This window comes from Entamoeba invadens (genome assembly GCF_000330505.1).
Source record: "Entamoeba invadens IP1 unplaced genomic scaffold scaff_1105074725249, whole genome shotgun sequence".
NCBI lineage: Eukaryota > Evosea > Mastigamoebida > Endamoebidae > Entamoeba > Entamoeba invadens.
The window spans coordinates 11,759-34,321 of record NW_004440331.1 but is presented as its reverse complement, the minus strand read 5'-3'; the positions used below and the strand labels follow the sequence as shown (position 1 = coordinate 34,321).

Here is a 22,563-nt window from a genome sequence, read left to right as displayed (position 1 = left end):
TGGCGACTTCTCGAATGTGTTTAAAGGCAAACATGTAATAACGACTGAAATGTTCAATTTTGCGTGTTTGGCATTTGGTCATATCTGGGAGGGACGAGTCCGGGACAAAGTCAACGAGACACTGAACAAAAGAAAGTTTGTCTTTGATTGGAAGAATCTGACGTGCGACGTTAAAACGAACAAAGGAGTCGTCCATGTCTTTATCGACCAATATTTTGGAGAGCTTGTGGGGTGTTTGAAAGGCACCGCAGTTTCCATTCGGTCGTTGTTCGAGTTGTAATTATTTATTTGTTATTTCAATGAGTTATTTTATTAATAAGAGTAAGGACTCATCAATTAAAAACAAAAATTTGACACGACTTCAACGGCTGAGATCCGCGTTTTGATACGGTCGATGTTCTCTTTTAAGACGTCGATTCTCTTCCGAAGAACTTCATTTTCTTTTATGGCCTTTTTCTCTCGTTCTTCCATCCACCGAGTATATTCATCAGTGAAGTAAGAGATCGAACATGTCGCGAGAACATCAGTCTTCCCTTTTAATAACGAAAAGACCTCATCGAAATCTCCTTTGTACTTTGTTGAAAAGATTCGCATTTCTTGTTTGATAACATTAATCAAAGCAATTAGACTGTTTTCTTGCTCAGAATAATCAAATCCTCTGTTCGACAAAGCAAAGGTGGTCGGACCAAATAGAACACCTTCTATGTAACTTTCTATGGATCTTTTAAAATTTGTTGTTTGGTCTGTCGATTGAGTAATAAACGTACAACTTTTTCTTTTGTTTGTTATTTCAGTAATCAATTTCTGTGTCTCAATCAAGACGTTTGGAACAGCAGAAAATGGAGTGAGTAAAAATCTTAAGAATAATAAAGTTGTTGTTGTGCTGAGTGCCTGCTTCTTGTCTCTGTAATCATTTATCTGTGTAAAAATACTTCTCAAAATTTCTTGAAGATGCGAAGGAAACTGTGGCTTTTCTTCTTTCAGAGTGTTAGTAAATACTTTTAGTATGTCTTCAAATGCTTTTTTAAATTCATCAGAGTCTCTTGAAAGTTCATTCAGCCGCGAGTATTTTTCATTTGAATTAATTTCGTTGACAACTTTACGAGTCGTTCGAGTTAAAAAGTCTGAGCAATAGTGGTTTAAATAATAAAAAAATACCCGAGTGAATACTGTATTTCCTCTAAAGAGTGCATTGTGGCAATTTGTCTTTTCTATCTCTTCAAAAGCCAGATTAATTAAAAGGTCAGTAAGCTTCCCACGTGAAGAATAAAATTGGAGAAGTGTTTTAACATAGAAATAGTTACACCCTTCTGGTTTTACAAACTTGTTTTGAGTTGTTGATAATAGTTTACTATTTGTGTTATATATTGAAACTATAAAGTGTTATAATATACTATTAAAGTATAATAAATATAATATTTTACAATATTTGTAAAGAACTTACTGGGCGTTGTAATGTCAAATGTTTTCTATAAAAAACGCAAAATGCAATTCCAAATGAAATGACAATCAAATTTGTTCAAAAATAGTTCAAAACATCGAAAAAAATTTACGAACCAAAAGTCGTACATAATAACTTCAAATAAGATATATATTATTTTTATTAATATTTTTTAATTTTAATACAAATTGTAAATTATTTGTAACAAATGAATAAATAACAATATAACAAACGACTTCACAGTAGGTCTTCAGCAATGGAGAAGGAAAGTTAAACAACATCCTTCTCATCCTTTCTTCTGGCGACTTTCTATTTAATGGGGAAGGAGCTCTTTTTTTCGGAGAAAACAATTTCACTGGTGACGACGGTTGTTGTGAAGAGTGTGAGTTATTGTCATAATATATCATTTCAACTGAAAAATCCTCAAAATTCATTATACTGTTTCTACTTGAAAGAGATTTGGTATTTGTTTTTGAACTGCATGAGAATGAATCACCTTTAACCTTGCTAAAATAACGGTTACAACTCATAAGATGTTTTAGTGGAAAAGAAGATCAATTCATCTGCTTTTATATGTCAAATTATACACAAAAATGCTTGAAATGATTATCATTAATTGTATTTTTTTTTCATTGTTGAATTTTGTGGCCCAACATAAATAATAATAAAAATTTGAATAAAAAAATGTGTCAATGCTATTTAATTATGAAATTGTCACATAAAATAATAAATTATATTGTTCATGTATTTTTTCTTTTAGCTATCCAAATAACACCTTACAAATTAATAGTCGTTTTTAATTATAATACCCATTCCAAACAAATGATTTCGTTTTTAAAATAAGTACATTTTATTGTTTTAAAATGTAAATTGATAAAAACATCAAAAATAAAATAGGTATAAAATTTGATTGGTTAAAAAACTTAAGTATTTTCTGTTTAAAAAATTGTTTTTTGTATTATATTATTATTATAAATATAGCTTTTTATCATAACTTAAATCATTTGTATTTAACAATTTTTACAAAAAAATGTCAATAACAATTTAAAGATTTTATAAAATTGAATGATAACAAAAATACCCCTTTTTGAAAAAGTTATTGGAACTCATATTTTTTGACATTTTTATCTTTTTTTTTCTTATTATAAGATAGCTTTTATACTATTTTGAAATAATATATAAATGGTATTTATTTATTTTAAAAAATAATTGTTTTTTTAAATAAAAGTAAATTGTTATTCAATTTTTTGGATTATTATTAACACTTAAAAAAACTCTTTTATTTTCGTTTTGGGATTAATATCCTTGTAAAAACAGGGATATTAATCCAATTTTTGATGATTTTCTATTTTCTGCTTGTATATTGTTTATTCAGATAATATAATCTCTAAAAAACGGAATTTTATTTAATAAACTCGAGATTTCCCGATTTTTAAACTACTTGAATTTTGTTCAATGATAATTAAAGTGTTAAGACACAACAATTAAATTTTGATATTTATCTTTAATAATAATACATTGTTTTAATTAACTATTATAATTTTATAATATAATTAAAATTAATAATTAAAGAACAATAATTATAATTAATTATAATTAAAAAAAATCAAAAAAAAACTTTTTCGAATAATGGAATGTTTACAATCTAAAACACAAATAATCAAACCAATTTTAAGATTTTAAACAAATCTCAAAATTAAAAAAATAACATTCAAATTGTTTTTTATTATTTTAAAAAAGAAACCCCATAATTTGTGTTTTATGTTTTTTTAAATAATTTAATAAATAAAATTTCAATGAATAAGTTTAAGATTCAAATAATTATTTGATTATCTCACAGGCGATGAAGATTTGAAAAATATACTCATTTGTCGGACATTAGCTGAAGACATATTTCACCCCTATCAGAGCCTTTTTTATATATTTTTAATAAGAAGATATGTGTATCAAACATATTAATATAATTATTATTAAAATAGTTTAAATCATTTTACAAAACTAATTATGTTTAAGAGTGTTAACGTGATAGACCACTTTTATGTGGATGGCTTTGAAAATCTTACACATTTTTATTGTAATTGATATAAATTTTGCCTAAGAGTTTACAAAAAAATACGTTTTTTGGACCGAATTCATAAAAAACCGATTTTTTTGAAAGTTAAAACAGAAAAAACAAATTTTATTTAATTATGTTAATAGAATTTGTTTTGTGATTATTCTGTCATTTTTATGTTAATAAATAATGTACTATTGTAATATAATTTATTGTTATTAATTAATAGTTTAGTTTAGACATAAAACCTTTGTCTTTAACATTTTCAACAAAACCAGAACATTATTTAGGATGTAAAACCCGTCTTTATACGTATAATTTGCGCCAACTAAAAGAACTTTATTTAACAAATTTCAATTCCCAAATATTATTATTGAAATAATAAACCAATGGAGTGTTTATATAAATTATAATACTATTAGTAAAAAGTGATAATTAATGCGTTTTTGAGCCACGATTAACAATTAAATAATATATTTTAAAATTGATACTAAAATTAAATGTTTTTTAATGCAAAAAACGGATATTTTCCCAAATTATAATCACATAAATCACTTTTGAAATGTTTTTTCAATTAAAAAAACGAAAAAAATAGTCCTACATGTATTAAATAAACGGGATAATACGAGTGACTTTTGTTAGTTATTTTATTTGTTCATTTTGATCTATTCTTATTTTACCACTTCAAAAAAAGGCTGAAAATAGCGTTTTTTCTTACTATGAAATTATTGCAAATATTGGAAATACTCCTTATCGGGGTATTTATGTTTGTATATCATTTTCGTCCCATAAATGATTATAAATAACAATCATTAATTATAAAAATCATAATAAACAAATTATTATTTTTAAATAATAATCTGCTTAAATAATTAATATCCATTTTTTGAACTATCAGAACTATATTCAATAATTCTTTACTTTTAATAAAAAGTTCATTTTTTGTATGAAATCTCCACCTTTTTTTAATTCAAAAATAGTTTTCCGATAAAAAAAGTATTAAGTGTTTTTTACAGTAACACTTCGAAATTTTGCACGATAATTTGAGTTCAGAATTAAGTTTAGAGGAATAAATAAATTGCATTGAAAGTCTCAACCTTCACGCAAAAAACGAAATTTATAATTTTTTAAAAAAGCCAACAATAACTTTTTCCTCAATAGTTTTTGATTGGTTACAAACTCACTGAAACTCAAAGTCGAAATGCTTGTTATAGTTTATTATATCGACATTTTACAATTCCGACAAAAGTATTGATTTGTCATATTAAAAAGAATTAAATTTGAACCATATTCCCTAAAAAGAGAAAAAAAAAATTCGATCAATGCGAAAGAAAATGTCCTCTAAATAGCATCACATTTGATACAATCTTACCTCTCAAAAATCAAATCCTATGAGTATAACTCAAGAAGCCACACAACGCAAAAAGCGACTTTCTTCTGTGAGCGATCCTTCTGGAAACCCAATAGTATCTCTTGTTGAGATGGCTGCACATAATAAAATGCAGTTTGATAAAGCTGCTGAAGACTATGAGTCTGTTCTTCTTTCTATTTTGAAGTCTAAATTGCTTTTAAGGAAAGTGATAGAACAGCGAATGTACCAAGACCGGATCAAACGGGGCAATTTAACAGCCCGAGAGATTTCCGAGTTATTAAAGAATCAAGGAGAAGAAGAGGACGATGACTTCATCCAGAAGATCACTGAGCTTCGACGAACACTTTTGAATGAAATTCGAAAGAACTCCGACTTCGACCGAGACATTGCCGACATAGAGAACCGGATCACTCTTCTTGTGCAAAACGCGGGGACCGTGTTGGCTAAAGACAAGAAGAAAAAGAAGAAGAAACAACTTGATGAGGAGAGTACTTCTAATGTGGTGTTAACACACGAGAAGCTCGAGTTATATGGAAACTTGTTCTTCTTATTACAGACGGAGCCAGTGTATCTCGCTAGACTTATTAACTGTTTACAACAATCCGAGTCGGATATCAAGGAAATGCTCAACTGCATACTTCTGAACCTTTTTATGGAAGGACAAACAACAAGGGAGGACTATTTGATACTCAAAGTTGTCCGCACAGCTATTGAACAACAACTCAGTTTGATGGTCCCCCTTTTCACGCAAATCCAGAACCAATCCGTCGTCCCACAGATGATGGTGATCTACGCGAAACGAAAGGAAGGACTGAAGTTCTTAGCCGACACGTTCTCGCCGTGCGTCCAACGACTTAACAAAGAATTTCCGGCATACAGAAAGATCGAACTGAATGGGAAAAGAGTCTTAGACGACTACGTTAATGAAACAGAAGAGGTCACTGGAGGAGTTTGTCCCCTCCGAGACCTTCCTCTTGAAAAGGTAAGTAGTGCGCCTGAATTAAAAGAGAAGATCCAGAAGCGTGTGGCTGACTTGAAAGAGGCGTGTAACATCTTCTATGGGACTATTATAAAAAGTCTGAGTCATTATCCTTATGGGCTCAGGTACTTGTGTAAAGTCATTAACGACGGTTCACTTGCAGCATACCCAAATCTCCCAAATTCGGAATTATTACAATACACCGGATATTTCATGTACTATAGATTTGTCGGACATTATATCACATCAAATGAGACGGGACAGTCCCTCGACCAAATGCAAAACGCGCTGATGATCAATAAAGTCTTCACACAACTCTTCCAACAACAAACACCATTTCCAAACACTGAGGCGAACATGTGGTACTTACCTATGAACGATTGGATCAGCGAGAGATGTAGCGAAGTCAAACAATTCTTAACTGAATTCACCGATGTGGAGCCACCAGAAACGAAATTGCAAATAGATAAGTACATGACACTCATCCAAGACGTTAAACCAGTTGTCATTATGACGCCCCCACAACTCAAAATGTTCCATCAGGAATTGGTCGACCATTTGGAACAAATTGCGAACAAGGAAGACCCGTTGAGAAAGATACTTGGCGAGATCAAAGAAGTCCAGTTGTATGAGGGAAAGGACATCACCCTCACGTTAACACCAAAGTACATCCAACAGTCGTCCGATGACGAGGACCAAGTCTTGTATAACAAAACAAAGTCGATGGTCATTGGGTTCTTTAAGTATATTAAAAACACGGAGAGCGATATTAGTACCTTCCAAGACATGCTCGACGAAACAGAGAAGTTAGCGAAAGAGAAGAACAATGAAAGTGTGTTGAAGACTATTGAAGAAGTGAAAAAGAACTTGGACGTGTTGTGTGAAAAGGGTCTTGCGAACAAAGAGGACAACTACAAACAATTTCTTAAAGACGTCGCGATTGAAATTTCGAATCGAGCGGAGATCAAAGAACAACAACAAAAGGAGTTGACGCGGCTTGACATCTCAATTAAACAAGCACTCAAGAAACAAAAGGATTTGGAAGACATTTTAGTCTCGTATAAAGAATATTGCCAACAATGCGTCCAACGGATCTGTCAAGGAAAACAGAAGAAAGGCAAAAACAAGTTGGAAGGCAAGCTCTTCAAACCTAAGGAATATTCATATAACGACTTGGCGAAAAAAGGCGTCATCGTCAGTTCTGTCGTACCAAAGGCGGTCAGAAAACTCACAAAAATTGTGATCTCGTCGGAAGAGGCGGGAGTCTTTAATGTCAGTGTCAAACTGCCGGGTCTCAATGCAGAAACCGTCGACTTGAAACTCGAAGAACTCCTTGAAAAAAGAGCTAAAGGTGAAAGAACAGTCGACATTAACGAACAGATGGAACTCGACGTTAGCATGACGATATTTGTGATGAACCACCTACTCTCTAAGTGAGTATTATGTCGTGGAATTGTGTGGACTATTTATAGTTAAATTAATAATAAATTAATTATTATGTATCATACAAAAATCACTGCTAAATTTATAATATTTTAATTATTAAGTATTATTTCATTGATTATAGTTAATTTTACAATAATTTAATTATTAAATATAATACATAAATTGGAGTTAATTTAATAATATTTTAATTATTAAAAATATTACAAAAATATATGGAAATCACCGGTTTTGTAATTCACTAATTACAATTAAAAACTACAATTTTAATTATTTTTTATTATTTTTTTTAACAACAAATATTTTGAAAAAAAAAGAACAAAAACCGAAAATCTTCCTTTAATTGTCTATATTTAATAATAAATATTTACAGTTTTGTATTTCTTTTCATCGTGTTTAAAACAAGTTAAAAACAAAACTGTATGTTTGAAAAAAAGATTCAAGCTCTTTTCATATTTTTAAATTATTAACTGGAAACTATTATTTAAATAATTATACTATATATTTTAATCCGTTCTATTTTTAAGTTTTTATAGAGTTGGCTAAACCCTTATTGGTGACAATTTAGTTATTATTTGACTATGTTGTCGGTGTTCTGATGTTTTTTCGTAATTATGTAACTTTTTCTCTATATTACAATATTAAAAACAAATTTATATTTATATTGTAATTTAAGTTGTATTTCATTATTATTTTATATAAACTTTGTGAAACGATAAAATTGTATAATAAATGAGATAATTTATAAGATACCAAATAATCGAAAATGCCAATAAAGGTGTTTATTTTGAAAAAACAAAATAGGATATATCCTTGCACAAATATCTTTATTGCTTCATATAATGGAGAAGTATGTTGCATGGGTCAATGACCATCTTCCGAACTCGTCTTTGTACATCACATCACTCGAAGACTTTAAAGACGGTCATGCGTTTCTGTGTATAATGGAGCAGATAACTCACACAACACAAAAGACAGACACACCACTTGAGTCAGCCATGCGTCTTGCTGAGAAGCAATACGGCAAAATGAGTGGGTTGTCCTTTCAGAAAATTGCGGAAGGTGAAGAACGTCAGATAATTGCATTAGTCGGCTTTCTAATGAAACAAGAGACAATGAACTTGAACAAGATGTCCAATTCCCTTGCTCGGAGTGAGACGTTGTCGGAGAGTACACGAAGAAGAGCATTCACAGTCAGGAAGGACGGCAAGATGGTTGGTGTGACAAGAGAGAAGTCTGACAAATTCGACAAGCCAGACGCCTCTATTGTTGCTCTTGCCAACCAACGCCGCACCGCTTCTCGCCCTCAAAAAATCCCCTCTTCTGTTAAGCCCATTCCGCTTGTTCAATCTCGAGCATTTCAAAAAATGGAACTTGACACGTTTAAAGATCAAGATCAACAGCACCAAATACCAAAGGTTGAATCTTCGACTGAATCACAACACAAAACCTGCGCGAAAAATCTTGTTGAAGATAAAAATAATAATTTAAAATCCATAAAAGATGAGAAGAAGGACGAAACGAACCAGAAAGACGACAAAAAAGCTAAGGAAAGTCAGGAGATTCAAAGAGAGAAGATTAATGATATCATTGAAGTAAAAACCGTACCCGAAAAAGAAAGTGATAAAAATGAGGTGAAATCGGAGATTGGAATAATAGAAACGCCAGTCAATAAGGACAAAGAACAGAATGATCAAACACTCCCATCACTCACAGTGAATCGATTGGAGATTGTGAATGAAAGAAGTGGAGGAACGACAGCACAGAAGAGGAGAGAAAATGAAGAGGAGGAAAAGACTGACACCGAACAAGTATCACATAAAAGTCAACTAAAAGTACCCAATAAGAATGGTTTACAAGAAATGAGAGAAGTGATGCAGAAAGAGGAGGAGAAACAACTTCAAGATGATAAGGAAATAAAAGAACTTCAAACCCAAAAAGCCGTTGCAGATGAAGATGAAGACGAGAAGATGGCAGAGGTATATAGAGGAGTATTTTTGTATGAAGGAAAGTTGTATGTCGTTGATGAGTTTGGGAGCGGGATGGAGCTGAAGGAACTTGTGATTGACCAAGAGTTGGAGAGTGTCACTTCGATTGCTAAAACGCTTTTGTATTCAACAAATTACAACAACGAAATTGAGAAACAGAACGAACAGTTCAATAGACTTGATGCACAAGCAACAGATTCGGTTCTTAAGCATATATTGTTAATACAGAAAAGAATACGAGGGTTTTGTGTGCGTAAATTGCCTGAAGTTTGTGGCTTGAAAGAGAGAAAGAATTTGGTGAAGGAGTTAGTAGAGAGTGAGCACAAATACGTCGCCAACTTGCGCATATTACAGAAGAACTATTTGTCGAAACTCCTTGAAGAAAAGGACGACAAAGTGTTGAGAGGGTGTTTGAAGAATTTGGAAATGATTATCACGTACAACTCAACATTTGAAACGAACTTGAACGCAATGCTAAAAACAAACATATACGGAACGGGTATTTCCACTGTACTGAGTAAGTTTTCAAAATTTCTGAAATGCTACACAACGTATGTCAACTCTTACGACCAAACGAGTGAGTATATCGTCGGCATGAAGAAAAAGAACAAAGCGTTTACAAATAACTTAAAACAACTCTCGATGCAACCCGAGGTGAACAACCTTGACATTTTTGCTTATTTGATTTTACCAATTCAACGAGTCCCACGATATGAATTGTTCATCAAAGGTTTTTTGAAGTACCTTCCACGGTCACACGTCGAGTTCGAAAAGTTACAACCGGAAATTAAAACAATCAAAGAGATTGGAGACTATTTGAACGAAAGAAGGCGTCAGTCTGAGAATAAACAACTTCTAATCAAATTGAAGCACCATCTAGAAACCAAGAAGTTTGATTTGACCGGCGACGAAAAGAGACAACTCATCAAATATGGAAGTTTCAACACTTTGCAGTTTGGCCCGATTATACTCTTCTTGCTGTCCGACACAATTTTAATTGGGATGACCAAGACAAAAGTGAAGGATGTTGATGCGTATATCGAGAAGAACAAGATTAAAATAAAGTATGTTATTAACCTCTTTGCCCTCACTATGTACTGGGCTGACGACACACACTTCACTCTTCAAAACACAAATTTCAACGTGCGACTCACCTCTGACAGCGCAACAGATCAAGAGGATTGGATGCTTGCAATTGACGAAGTTTTAGCTAAAAATCACAGCAGCATAATTTCAAGGCTTTTGGCTGTGGAAACAACAGAAGGGCTAAACACAAATATCAGCAGCACATCAGAACTCTTTTACAGAGGGAAGCTGAAAATGCAACTGAAAATGTTTGAAAAGGAAAAGAAGATATTAGGACTTTCGACGTTTGCTGCTGGCGTTGAACTCAAATCAAAAGAGGTTGAAAGAGCGAAAGTATCCCCGTTGGCTCTTTCCCCAAGAGAACGGGCAGCTGCAAACTTACTCATGACACCGAGAGGGTTCACATTACGGCCCAAAATAGAAGTGAACGACCACCACGAAGAGAAAGACCGATACTGTGTGTTAGAAAACGGGTATCTTTATGTTTACAACACTTTGGCGGAATCACTGAGTAAAGATAAGTGGCACATGAAAGTTGTTGTTTCTGCGATTTCTGCAGAAGCAGTTGTTGCAGTCAACAACGCCGCTGCTTTTAAATTCAATATCAGAGGAGAATCACAGACAGCGACAGCAGTATCGGTGCAAGACAAGTGGAAGTGGATTTCTGTGCTTCGAGCAGTCTCGATCAATTCAGCGAGAGAAAAGCTGTACAAGTTGAACCTCCTGCCAGACACAAATTACATTTCCTACAGCTTCCCAGTACCGAAGTTCATGATTTTTGAAAGAGAGAAATTGTCGAATTACATCGATTTACTTATTTCAATCACTGCAAACACCGTTTGTGCGGATTGTGGGGACAATAAGACGATTTATCTTGACGATGACAACGGCGTCATACTATGTAAAACATGTGGAGATATACACAAGAAAGCACTTGGCTCGAACATTGTTGTGTTGCGCGAATTGTATAAATTGATCGACATTTCCAAATTGGATAGTTTGAAGAATCGAGGCAACGAAGTTGTTAATGGAGTGATTGATGCACACATTCCACAAGATGTCAAAGTCAGCACGCAGTACATGCTCACTTCGGTGTATGCCAGAGAAAGCTACATACCGAAAAAATATACTTATTTTAAAGTTTAATACTTCTTTGTGTTATGCGATATCCAACGCGGTACGATAATGATACGTAACGAACTGCGTCTATAAAAGTAATTAATCAAAACTCACTTCAGCCTTCTTCAGAGCGTCTATCATCCAAGCTGGGACATGTTGGATACCACCATAGAATCTCATGATGTACTCCTTGGCAAACACTTTTGCTTTCTTTTCTCGAATTGCGACTCGGTACTTCCTCATCAAATTGAACAAGTAAGTGATGTTGTGATGTGTCAAGTATTGTGCGACTGGCGTTCCCTCTTCTGCTCCATTCACAAACATGAAGTGCAACGCCGATTTGGTCAATCCGTTTCCTTTTTGGCAACACAAGCAGTCACAGTTTTTGTCAATCACTTCGTATTGATCTTTGTATTTGTTCACCTTTAATGCGACCATCCCATCATCGGAAAATACCGTCCCAAATCGTGCAGTACGAGTCGGGTACACACAATCAAACATATCAACACCAAACAACACACATAAAATCATCTCCACTGGATATCCAACTCCCATCAAATATCGCGGCTTAGTCTCGGGAAGGCCTTGTGCAGAGACGTCGACCATTCTCCAAAAGTCATCTTTTGCTTCGCCACCGGATAGCCCACCAATAGCATACCCAGGAGTGTCGACAGCCACCATCCCTTCTAAACACTTTTTACGAAGGTCTGCGTTTAAACCCCCTTGAATGATCCCAAACAAATTCTGTTTGTCTTTGGTCTCTTCGTACACTTTCTTGCACCGCCCTAACCACCGGACACTCCTCTCCATAGCTTCCGAGACTCGTGGGCCTGTTGTGAGTGAAGACACAACATCATCGAGTTGCATCATAATATCCGAACCAATGGCTTGTTGAATGTGAATCGACTCCTCGGGTGGCAAATTGATTTGTTTCTTGTCTACAATCGATTCAAAGACTACACCTTCCTCTGAGACACTCATCGTTTCGGATAATGAAACCATTTGAAATCCACCAGAGTCCGTAAGGATGTTTCCATTCCATTTTGTGTAGTTGTGAAGACCGCCACTCTTTTTTAAAACAGTCACTCCTGGGTGCAAGTACATGTGATACGTGTTCGCTAACAATATTTGACACCCCATCTCTGTCACTTGTTCATATGTTAAAGACTTGACACTCCCTTTTGTACCAACCGGCATAAAAACAGGCGTTTCTACTTCACCGTGCGGTAGGTGTAAAGTGCACTGACGCGCTCGACCATCTGTCGCATTCACCGTGAGTGAAAGAGCCGACATTGTATTATTTTAATTAGTTTATTAATACAGTAGTTTAGATATATGAATTATAAAAGGGTTTCATTTTCTTTGGTCCATTTTTTGGGTTTCATAAAGTTAATTTTTTTCATAAAAAAAACTTTTTCAATGTTAAAATTCACTGATTTATTTGAATTTATTAATAAAATACGTCTTTTTGCTAACTTTGATTATGTAACAAAAAAATAAAAAACAATGGTGTACTTCATTTTTGAATTATTTAAAAAAATTGTTGAACTTTTGAAGTCAACTCTTTCAAAACCATTTTTATTAAAAAGTAATAGTAAATAAAAAATTATATCTATATTGAACTATAATTTATTATTAAGTATACTACACCCACTTCGATTCAAATACCTCAAACGTGAACTTGACCTTTGAAATCAAAAAATCACTAATTCATAACACGACTACTTTTCTTTGAGTATTTTTGCTACCTTTCTCGCTTGCTCTTGACTTATACTGTTGACATCGACTTTAATATGAAAATTACAATACCCTTTAGAGAAGAATCCATTCTTTAAACCCTCTCGAGAGACTGGTATAACACTTCCGTCCTCAGTCACTCCACTCCTTTTAATAAGTATTTGATGACCATCCAAATGTTCGATTCTTCTCTCGAAACCAAGTAAGGCTTCTTTTAGAGATATATTTAAGTCATAATCGAAATCATCTCCGTTCACACGAAACCCTTTTCCCTCTTTTGGAACGGACAAATAGACTAACAAATCGCTTTCCATCTCCCCTTTTCCTTTGATTGTGAGTACATCCCCATTACGGGTGTATGGCGGGATCTCGATGGAGACCTTAATCGACTCACTCACTTTGCCACTCCCACGACATTTGTCACAATATTTCGTTACTTCAACACCACTCCCTTTACACCGTGGACACCTTTCAATGAATATTGAATCAAAGAGATATTATAACTATATTATATATATAGTTTAATAATATTATTATACTATAATTAATAATATATATAGTTATAATATAGTTATAATATGGTTATAATAATAATATATATAGTATAATAATATTATTATTATACTATATATAATAGATACGTGTGAGTGAAAGAACAAACATAACAATATCTTCATAAATGAAAAGTCCAACGTTCACTTGTTGACGGACTTTGCCTTGACCACCACAACGGGAACACGTGTGGATGTCGTGAGAAGAGTGGGCGCCTGTACCCCCACATTTTGGGCAATTGATGTTGCGTGTGATCATCTGGGTGATCGTCCGACCGGCGTATGCATCTTGTAAAGATACCTCAAGCCGAAGTTTGGAAGTCGGGCGCGAAGTCGAAAAGAAGTTTTGGAAAAATGAGGAGTGCGTGACTAACATGATCACAACACCAATGATTAATATAAGAAAGGGAACAATCAGAAAAGCTGTGTAAACGTCCCCATTCGAGGAAATGTGTTGTGGTCTTCTGCCACTATCAACCATTTGTTCTTGTTTTTAAGTACAAAAAAATTGAGATTTTTTTTTGAGGTGATGAGAATGCAATTTTGGGAACTATAAGGAGTGGAGTCGAAATTTTGGACGAATAATTATTTTGAAGACCAAAAAATATGTCTTCTAATTTTTTGAAGAGAAGAAGACCACACCCATGTATAACAAATGTTATAAATTTTGGTTTGTTTTATTATTTAAATGAACCATTTGATAGTTTTGTTTAGTTTTTAAATAATTTAATTTATTAATTTTTTAATTATTACTAATGTCATTGTATTTCATTTATTTAGTAATTTTTAGTAAATCTTTGAGTTTCTTGTTTTAAATCAGAACATAAATTTTGTTTGATTTATTAATTAATTATGAATAATAAAATAATTATATTTTAATTGTTTTTTTACCAAACATGGCTTTCAAAAAAATTATAAATTAATACTTAAATTAATATGTATTTGAAAAAAAAAATTAAATGAAAAAACCATTAAAAAATTATTATTTTTTAAATCACAATAATCAATTAATCATTAAACTATTTAAGTTTAAGGGCATGACACTGGATTGGCGTTTTTTAGTGGATTGGTGTATAAAAGGGAAAAATAGACTGAAATATCGGGCACCAAAAAATTGAAAAAAAAATAAAATTTTGAAAAATAAGAGGTCGATTTTGCCAAAAAGACTCTTATCCAAATAATATTCATTCTCTTTCACGGAGAAGATTAATGATAAACGTGTCTAGGTAATTATTGCCAAGACCGAAACATTTAAAAAAATTCGTAAAAAATAGTATTGTTTTCTCGTTTTTAAACACAAATCAGTTCTTTTTATTTTTCGGGGTAATTTTTTGTTTTGTTTTTTATAGTTTATAACGGTACCAGATAAATGATCTTGTTAATGATACATTGTAATGACGAGTCATTTACACACTGATCTACAAAATGTATTCCAATATTCCAAGTATAGTTTTATGTTGGTAGTTGAATTAAAAGTATAGTAAGATGAAAAATGGAGAACTTGAAATAAAATTGGGTTATTTTTTTCAAAATTTTGGGAGATCGTCCTAAAAAGTTGCAGTGGATGGATCGATTTCGGTGGATGGGGTATAACAGCCATATATAGGCTATTACTTCAGGATGATTGGTTTATAGGATTTTTGACGTTTTCAACAAAATATAATTACAAATTCAGCAAATCATGTTCAATCATCCATATTTTTTTGTTAAAAATAAAGTTAATTTCTTTTTGTAAAACTTAACTTTTTGTTGTGTTTTTTATTAATATTAAAAAAAGATATTTAGTAAATGTTAGATTTGTCAAAATTTATCTATTTTAATTATATTTGATCTGCAAACAGAAATGTATTATTAATAAAGATTACCTTCATTCTCAACTTTTAGCATGTTTATAAAAAAGAGTGAACAAGAGTCATTTTAAAATATTTATTTGTTTGTTTTTTATAACGGTCATATAATTATAGTCGGTGTTATTTCTTAGGTAATAATTTACTGATTTTACCGATATCTTTTTTATTTTTGTTGAAAACGTCAAAAATCCTATAAACCAATAATCCCGAAGTAATAGCCCATATATGGCTGTTATACCCCATCCACCGAAATCGATCCATCCACTGCAACTTTTTAGGACGATCTCCCAAAATTTTAAAAAAAATAACCCAATTTTATTTCAAGTTCTCCATTTTTCATCTTACTATACTTTTAATTCAACTACCAACATAAAACTATACTTGGAATATTGGAATACATTTTGTAGATCAGTGTGTAAATGACTCGTCATTACAATGTATCATTAACAAGATCATTTATCTGGTACCGTTATAAAAATCCATTTAAAAAAACAGTTTTGTTTTGATATTTTTGGTATATTATTTAACGAGTTGTTTTTTTAATAAGGAGCAAATATTAACGAACAAATTTAATTGAAATCGATGTATTCATTCAAGTAAAAAATTAACGTTATTGTTTATAAAATAGCGTGTAAATTAAAAAAATTGTTAAATTAAAAAAATAATGTTTATAAAAGTATAATTATTAACATATCATATGAAAAAAAATGTTGTTATGTGGCAGATTACACCATTTGGTGATAATATTTTTCTTATAAAAGAATTTTTATTATTTTAAAATAAATGCTTTTTTTTAATGACAAAATTGACTTTATTTTACTAAAAATTATTTGTATCCAGCAAAAAAGCATGTATCTACTGGATGGACGCTTATCCAGTGGATAGACGTCCATCCACTAGTATGCCCTAATGATTAATTAAACTTAAATAGTTTCTAATAAATACAATTGTTTGGTAAAAATAAAAAAAGACACAAAAAAGAATTAAATAAAATTAATAATTAAACTAAATTTAAATATCAATTTTACATTTTACATTTTAAAAAGTCCAATGAATTGAAGAAATCAAGTGACGATAATAAATAAAAAATAATAATTATAATAATAATAATAATTATTATTATTATTAATAAACGACCAACAAACAAATTAAAAAGAGTTACTATTTAGTATCTTTGAAAATCAAATTGAGTTTAAAGATACTTAATGTCACGAGCTGATTTTGTGATTCATGACATCTACAAATTAGAAAAGAAATTAGGAGGTGGTTCATTTGGGGATGTCTTTCAAGGGTTAGACATCACGAACAAAACACAAGTAGCGATAAAAATAGAGTTAAAGAGTTGTAAGCACCCGCAACTGTTAGCTGAAGCTGCCTTATACAAATACTTAGCTGAAGGGAATGAAGGTCCTGGTTTAACCAAAGTGTTCTATACTGGTGTTCAAGATGATTACAATGTGATGGTGATGGAGTTTCTCGGGCCATCCTTAGAAGATTTGTTACAATATGTTTCCAAGCCGTTTTCGTTGAAGACGGTCTTGATGATAGTAGACCAATGCCTGACATGCATCGAACGTGTTCACAAGAAGTTTTATATTCATCGCGATATCAAGCCGGACAACTTTGTGATGGGTTCTGGGGCGAATGTTCATTACGTGTATATCATCGACTTTGGATTATCAAAGAAGTATATGGAGAATGGCGTCCACATCCCTTACACTGAAGACAAATCACTCACCGGAACGGCTCGGTACGCATCTATTAACAACCACAAAGGCTACGAACAAAGTCGAAGAGATGACTTGGAGAGTCTTGCGTATATGTTCATCTATTTCCTCCAAGGAAAATTGCCGTGGCAAGGCTTCTCGCGACAAAATAACACGGAAAAGTTCGACAAGATCTTGAAGAAGAAAGAGGAAATCAATTTGGACGAATTGTGCGCGGGGCTCCCACTTGAGTTTAAAACGTTCTTGATGTATTCCAGAGGACTCCGATTTGAGGAAGAGCCAAGGTATCAATTTTGGAGAGAGTCGTTTCAAAACGTAGCAAGGGAGAATGGCATAGACTACGACGGGGACTTCGACTGGTATAATACCAAAAAATGAGAATATTATAGTTCTATGAAACTATTCAATAGTGAGGTACTAGTGTTAACTAGGATAGTAGTACTTTATTAACTTCATTTTAGTTCTTTTCAATAGTTTGATTCTTTTCTATTAATTTTACTAGAAGAGAGAAGAAAGAGAAAACTTCAAAATCAATGAATATATCTCTTCTCTTTGTTTTACTCATCGGAGCGTTCAGTGTCAAGACAAGATTGACCGAAAAAGAGAACGAAAAAGTTATTAAAGTCAAACTAGAAGATACTATTGAAATTAATGTCAGAACAAATCCAACAACAGGATACGACTGGAATATGAAACTTAATAACGCTAAATTAATCTTGTCAAGCGACACAACTACTGCGGTGCCTCATGAACCTTCTATGGTAGGATTCCCTTCAGATAGACTTTTCGTCTTGAAACCTCAAGAACCAGGAACAACTATTATTGAATTAAATTATATAAGACCGTGGATGCCAGATAATGCTGCTCGTAAGTTGAAATACACTATTATCATTCAATAAATCACTTTAATTTATTTAATTTATTAATAGATTTATTAATAACATTTTTTTCATTGAATTATTGTGAAGTATAAAAAACATTTTATATAACAATTTTTTGTTAATCACTAAGTTATAATATATTTTATTAGAATATATTAGTTATTAATTTTTCCACTTTTTTTTATATCATTTTTTTTAAATATATAAAATCAATTATAATTTGTAATAAAAATATTTATATAATATTATGAAAGATTAATATAATTTATTATTAAATAATAGTTAATAACTTAGTTTAATCTTTAACAAATTGTTATTTATAAAAATTCACATTTATTTTTTTTTGAAAAACTATTTATTATTAACATCGAATAATTAATTTATTCTATAATAATTTCGAGAACAGTATTATTAAATTATAGTAATTAAATTAAAAAGTGAATTATTGCAAATCAGGAGGAGCGTCGGGTCTTTTGACGGAAGAGTCTTCTGCTGCTGTAAGTAACCCAACGGCGCCAGACGATGTAGGACCAGCAATATATCCAGCAATAGACGAAGCTCCTGACAAAAAGAGGCCATGCTTTTGTGTTGAATACAATTTCCAAATAGGGTTTTGGTTCAAGATTTCGTTGAGTTCGGTAGAGTGGTCGTAGTCTGTTAAAGCGTTTTGTACAGCGTCGACGACCATTGCTTTGATCTCTGGTGATGTTGTTCCCATTTTCTCGTCGAGAGATCCGTCCAACACACTAAAGATGTTCTTTTGCACTGCAGCATTACACAGCCGTGGGACAAAGCATAAGACTCCTCTGCAATTGTAACTTGCTGTTAACGATCTAAAGACATCTGCCACCAAATTGTTATGTTCGACAACTTTTGTGAGACACATTGCGGTCAAAGGAACGGCGTTGTTATCCAACAAGTTTTCTTTACACTTTTTATTCGTCACCAACACTTGTAAGATGATGAAGAGAGTCTCATCCGGCGTCATCTGAAGCGCTTCAATCACTTTCGAGAGATGTCCCGCACCAGCTACATACTCCAAGTTCTGCGGTTGGTTAGTATAAAACACTGCCGCTGTGGTCGCAAGCATTTTCATATCATCGACCTTCCCATCCCGACGCGCTTCAAAGTACTTTGCGAAGAGTCCGTCGGTGAACAGATTAGGGTTATTCAATGGTGAGCTAGGGTTCTTGTTGAGTATGCGAATGAAGACTCCGCCAATGTAAATTTCGTCTTTAAGTTCCTTATAAGCAAACGAGAATGAGTCTGGGACTTGCCATTTAACAGACGGATCGCTCTGACATTTCGTATGGAACGCGACGGCCATTTTATTAATGAATTGTCCGACGTCTCGTTTCATTTCCGGGTTCCATATTAACTCGGCGGTCTCCGCTGTCGAGTCCAAAAGTAATACTGCGCCTCTCGCATCCATTTTAATCGCATTCACAATAGCAGCTGGGAAGAATTTACCAAGGGAAAGTGTCACTTTAGGCCCCACGGAAGGCGTCGTCGACATCTTTCCCATTAACTGGGAGACTAAGACTCTTTGGTCCAAGTCCGTTCCGTTGACAAAGTGATTCATTAAATAAAGTAAGCCGCCTCTTAAGATGCCTTGTTGGAGACCAATCATAATAGAAAAGACGGTTTGAGCGAGTGGGATGATTTGAGTGAGGAGTCCACTTGGGTATAACAAGACAAGGAATTTGGGTAAGACTTTCGAGTTTGCGATGACCTCGACACAGGACGAGTTACTCACAAGTCTTTTGACGCTTCTTAATAACGCTTCTTGCACTGCAAGATCCTCTGGGTCTTCTTTTAACATACTAAAGAGGGCTTCTAACAACTCGGAATTCTCACAGAACTGGACTGCGATGTCGTACTGCTCAAAGACGTTTGCAATAGCTTGACACTGCTGTTTCAGCCATTCGCCTTGGAGGTCTTTTCGTGTCACCAACCCTCTTAAGAAGATCATGGGGTCCACTAACTTCTCACACGTTCGAATTTGCTCATTAAATATCCTCACATAGATCGACGTGATGACTAACTCCTTCTCCAAAGACGGGAACTTGTACAACGCATACTCTTTGGGTTGCCACTCGAGGGTCCCAGATAAATGCGCGTCAACGTAATCGACTAATTCGCTTCTCATCTTATTTGTCCACAAGAGATAAGGTGTTTGTGTCGTCGAGTTAATAATTCGCAGGACTTCAGTGACGGGTTTAGTCCTCATCTTCATCCCCACTTGTGGTGTAAACAGTGCAAAGACGCCTTGAGTCTCTTCATTGTTCTCTTCGATCTTGACTAAAGCTTTGAGAGCTAACAAAGACATCCCCGCTATCGCATTCTTCATCTGGTGAATACTTTGTTGGTCCGTCTGTTCACTTTGATCCTCAAGTGTTGGGTCATACCCCATCACTCGATGGACTAAGATCCCCAAGAAGTTCTTGGCATACATGTCCTTGCGTATAGACTCATCACAAGTCGAGTAGCACGTCACACACTCTAATGAAGCTTCTACTAACGCCAAATTTTCAGACGACAAACACTTTTTCAAGTTCCCTAGCATCCCAGTGTCTTTCTTGATCTCCGTAATAGTCTCTTCGTACTTAGATGCGACCGCACACGCTCTTAAAATGTATCTTATGTCATTCACTTTGTCGTCTTTGATTTCGGTACAGAGGACATCTAATATAGTAAGTAACCCTTTCATGCCACCAAGTCTTCCAAGTTCTTGTACGTTCAGTGTTGAGCTTCTGATGGTCAAGTAGATCAACTCGAGACTGCGACTCATCAAGTCTGCGTCCTTCAAACAAGGTATTAAGAGTCCGTATCCCGCGTATTTATATGGTGATAAGTCTTCAATACATCTTGAGTATAATATGCACTGCGACTGCAATATAATAGCAATTTTGTTACTTGATTCGTCAGGTCCACTTTCGACAAGTTGATTGTACGCCTCGTTCACCTTCTCAAACATCTCTCGCCCTTCCGGATTCCTATCAGGATGGTACTTCTGCGCTAATTTAAAGTACGCCTTTCGCAGCTTCGATTTGTCGTCCGGGTTCTCTATCCCAAGCACTTTGCACGCTTCACTTGTAGACATCTTCTGTGGCTCTTCCGCAAGTTCAACCCAAGTCCTTAAGATCGATTGTAACAAGCCGACGGGGTCTGAAATGACAAAGTCGGGATACTTCTCGACGTCACATAATTGATTGAGGTATATCTTCCCACAGTACAACTCGCCTTTAAGCTCTTCATATACAAGTGGTGCTATTGGGACAAAGGAATACACCGCTAGCGGGTTACTCCCAAGTCGACTGGGGAAGTCGCCCAAGTGCTGAGCTATAGTGTCGATCAAGTAATTCCTCATCGAACTTCCCCAGCGGATTTCGGGCGTCGCGACTTCGCCGACAAAGCGCGCGGCAAACTCGTCCGGCGATCTGTCGATCACGGTGATGAGTGACCCCGGCAACATACTCTTGAGTGCAGATAACTCGACTGCATCCCCCACTCGCTGTTGTCTGTGTGTTGCTGCAAGTAACTTTGCGATCTCTTTAATGTTACTCCCGGCATACATTAATGAGAATAAGAACGCTCCCGTCAAGTAGAATTTTGGTTGTGCCGGTGGGTTGTCTTCTAATAAATTTTTAAGGAGTCGAGCTGACGTGTCTATGATCTGTGGACACGCCGTAAGTAACAACTGAACGACGTGTGGTAAGTGTCGCGGTGAACTTAAGAGTCGTTTTGCACGTGGAATTGGTCGGAGTAAGATACCATTCATATCTCGAGAAGGATACATAGTAACTAACTCTTCAAGAGTCCCTATGATCTCTTGACAGAAGAGTAAAGGAGTTAGGACTCCGGTATCTTCTTGTAAAATTGCCCATTTCAAGACCGTCACATCTTTTAACGGTTTCCAATCTTCCATTCCTTGTGCCCAGACCAAAATGTCTTCGTCGAGAGTTTTGTTCATTACAAGGACTTTTAATTGGTCGATAGATACAGGGCCTTTCTTCACTTTCTTCTCTTCAAACATCTCAGCATAAAACCATTCACCACTGGCAACACCAGCTGTCAACAAGTTCGTTTGTAATGGGATAATAGCATGGTCTGAGTGTAAATGGACTAATGTGAGAAGCTCTACATATAAGTCGATCCCCCCCACATCAATGAACTTCCTTGCATTGATCTCGACTTTAAGTAACGACCGGATCAAAGCTATTAAACGGTCTCTTAAGAGCAACGAGCGTGTAGTTCTGAGCATAGAAATGATGTGGACGATATCTTTGAATGATCCAACTTGCTCGAGACTTCGAGTAAATGACACACATCGCTT

General features: G+C 34.2%; 8 protein-coding genes across 8 annotated transcripts; 4 read left to right on the top strand and 4 right to left on the bottom strand.

Moving 5' to 3' along the window:
* Positions 1-336: 336 nt before the first annotated feature.
* Positions 337-1,971, bottom strand: EIN_525090 (hypothetical protein; the record flags this gene model as incomplete). Its single annotated transcript, XM_004256287.1, has 2 exons — positions 337-1,323; positions 1,675-1,971. The coding sequence occupies 2 exons, from the start codon at positions 1,969-1,971 to the stop codon at positions 337-339; spliced, it is 1,284 nt and encodes a 427-aa protein (XP_004256335.1).
* A 2,914-nt stretch (positions 1,972-4,885) lies between these two features.
* On the top strand, positions 4,886-7,282 carry EIN_525080 (GTPase-activating protein, putative; the record flags this gene model as incomplete). The annotated part of the gene is made up of 1 exon (XM_004256286.1): positions 4,886-7,282. One exon carries the CDS (start codon positions 4,886-4,888, stop codon positions 7,280-7,282), a length of 2,397 nt encoding a protein of 798 aa, XP_004256334.1.
* Positions 7,283-8,130: 848 nt separating this feature from the next.
* Positions 8,131-11,508, top strand: EIN_525070 (Rho/RAC guanine nucleotide exchange factor, putative; the record flags this gene model as incomplete). The annotated part of the gene is made up of 1 exon (XM_004256285.1): positions 8,131-11,508. The coding sequence occupies one exon, from the start codon at positions 8,131-8,133 to the stop codon at positions 11,506-11,508; it is 3,378 nt and encodes a 1,125-aa protein (XP_004256333.1).
* Positions 11,509-11,580: 72 nt separating this feature from the next.
* Positions 11,581-12,774, bottom strand: EIN_525060 (Queuine tRNA-ribosyltransferase, putative; the record flags this gene model as incomplete). Its single annotated transcript, XM_004256284.1, has 1 exon — positions 11,581-12,774. One exon carries the CDS (start codon positions 12,772-12,774, stop codon positions 11,581-11,583), a length of 1,194 nt encoding a protein of 397 aa, XP_004256332.1.
* Positions 12,775-13,202: 428 nt separating this feature from the next.
* EIN_525050 (chaperone protein DNAJ, putative) lies at positions 13,203-14,250 on the bottom strand (the record flags this gene model as incomplete). Its single annotated transcript, XM_004256283.1, has 2 exons — positions 13,203-13,686; positions 13,880-14,250. The coding sequence occupies 2 exons, from the start codon at positions 14,248-14,250 to the stop codon at positions 13,203-13,205; spliced, it is 855 nt and encodes a 284-aa protein (XP_004256331.1).
* Positions 14,251-16,824: 2,574 nt separating this feature from the next.
* EIN_525040 (casein kinase I isoform alpha, putative) lies at positions 16,825-17,724 on the top strand (the record flags this gene model as incomplete). The annotated part of the gene is made up of 1 exon (XM_004256282.1): positions 16,825-17,724. The coding sequence occupies one exon, from the start codon at positions 16,825-16,827 to the stop codon at positions 17,722-17,724; it is 900 nt and encodes a 299-aa protein (XP_004256330.1).
* A 155-nt stretch (positions 17,725-17,879) lies between these two features.
* On the top strand, positions 17,880-18,245 carry EIN_525030 (Amoebiasin-2 precursor, putative; the record flags this gene model as incomplete). The annotated part of the gene is made up of 1 exon (XM_004256281.1): positions 17,880-18,245. One exon carries the CDS (start codon positions 17,880-17,882, stop codon positions 18,243-18,245), a length of 366 nt encoding a protein of 121 aa, XP_004256329.1.
* A 424-nt stretch (positions 18,246-18,669) lies between these two features.
* Positions 18,670-22,563, bottom strand: EIN_525020 (DnaJ domain containing protein; the record flags this gene model as incomplete). The annotated part of the gene is made up of 1 exon (XM_004256280.1): positions 18,670-22,563. A coding segment is annotated over one exon (3,894 nt), but the record flags the coding sequence as incomplete, so codon positions are not given.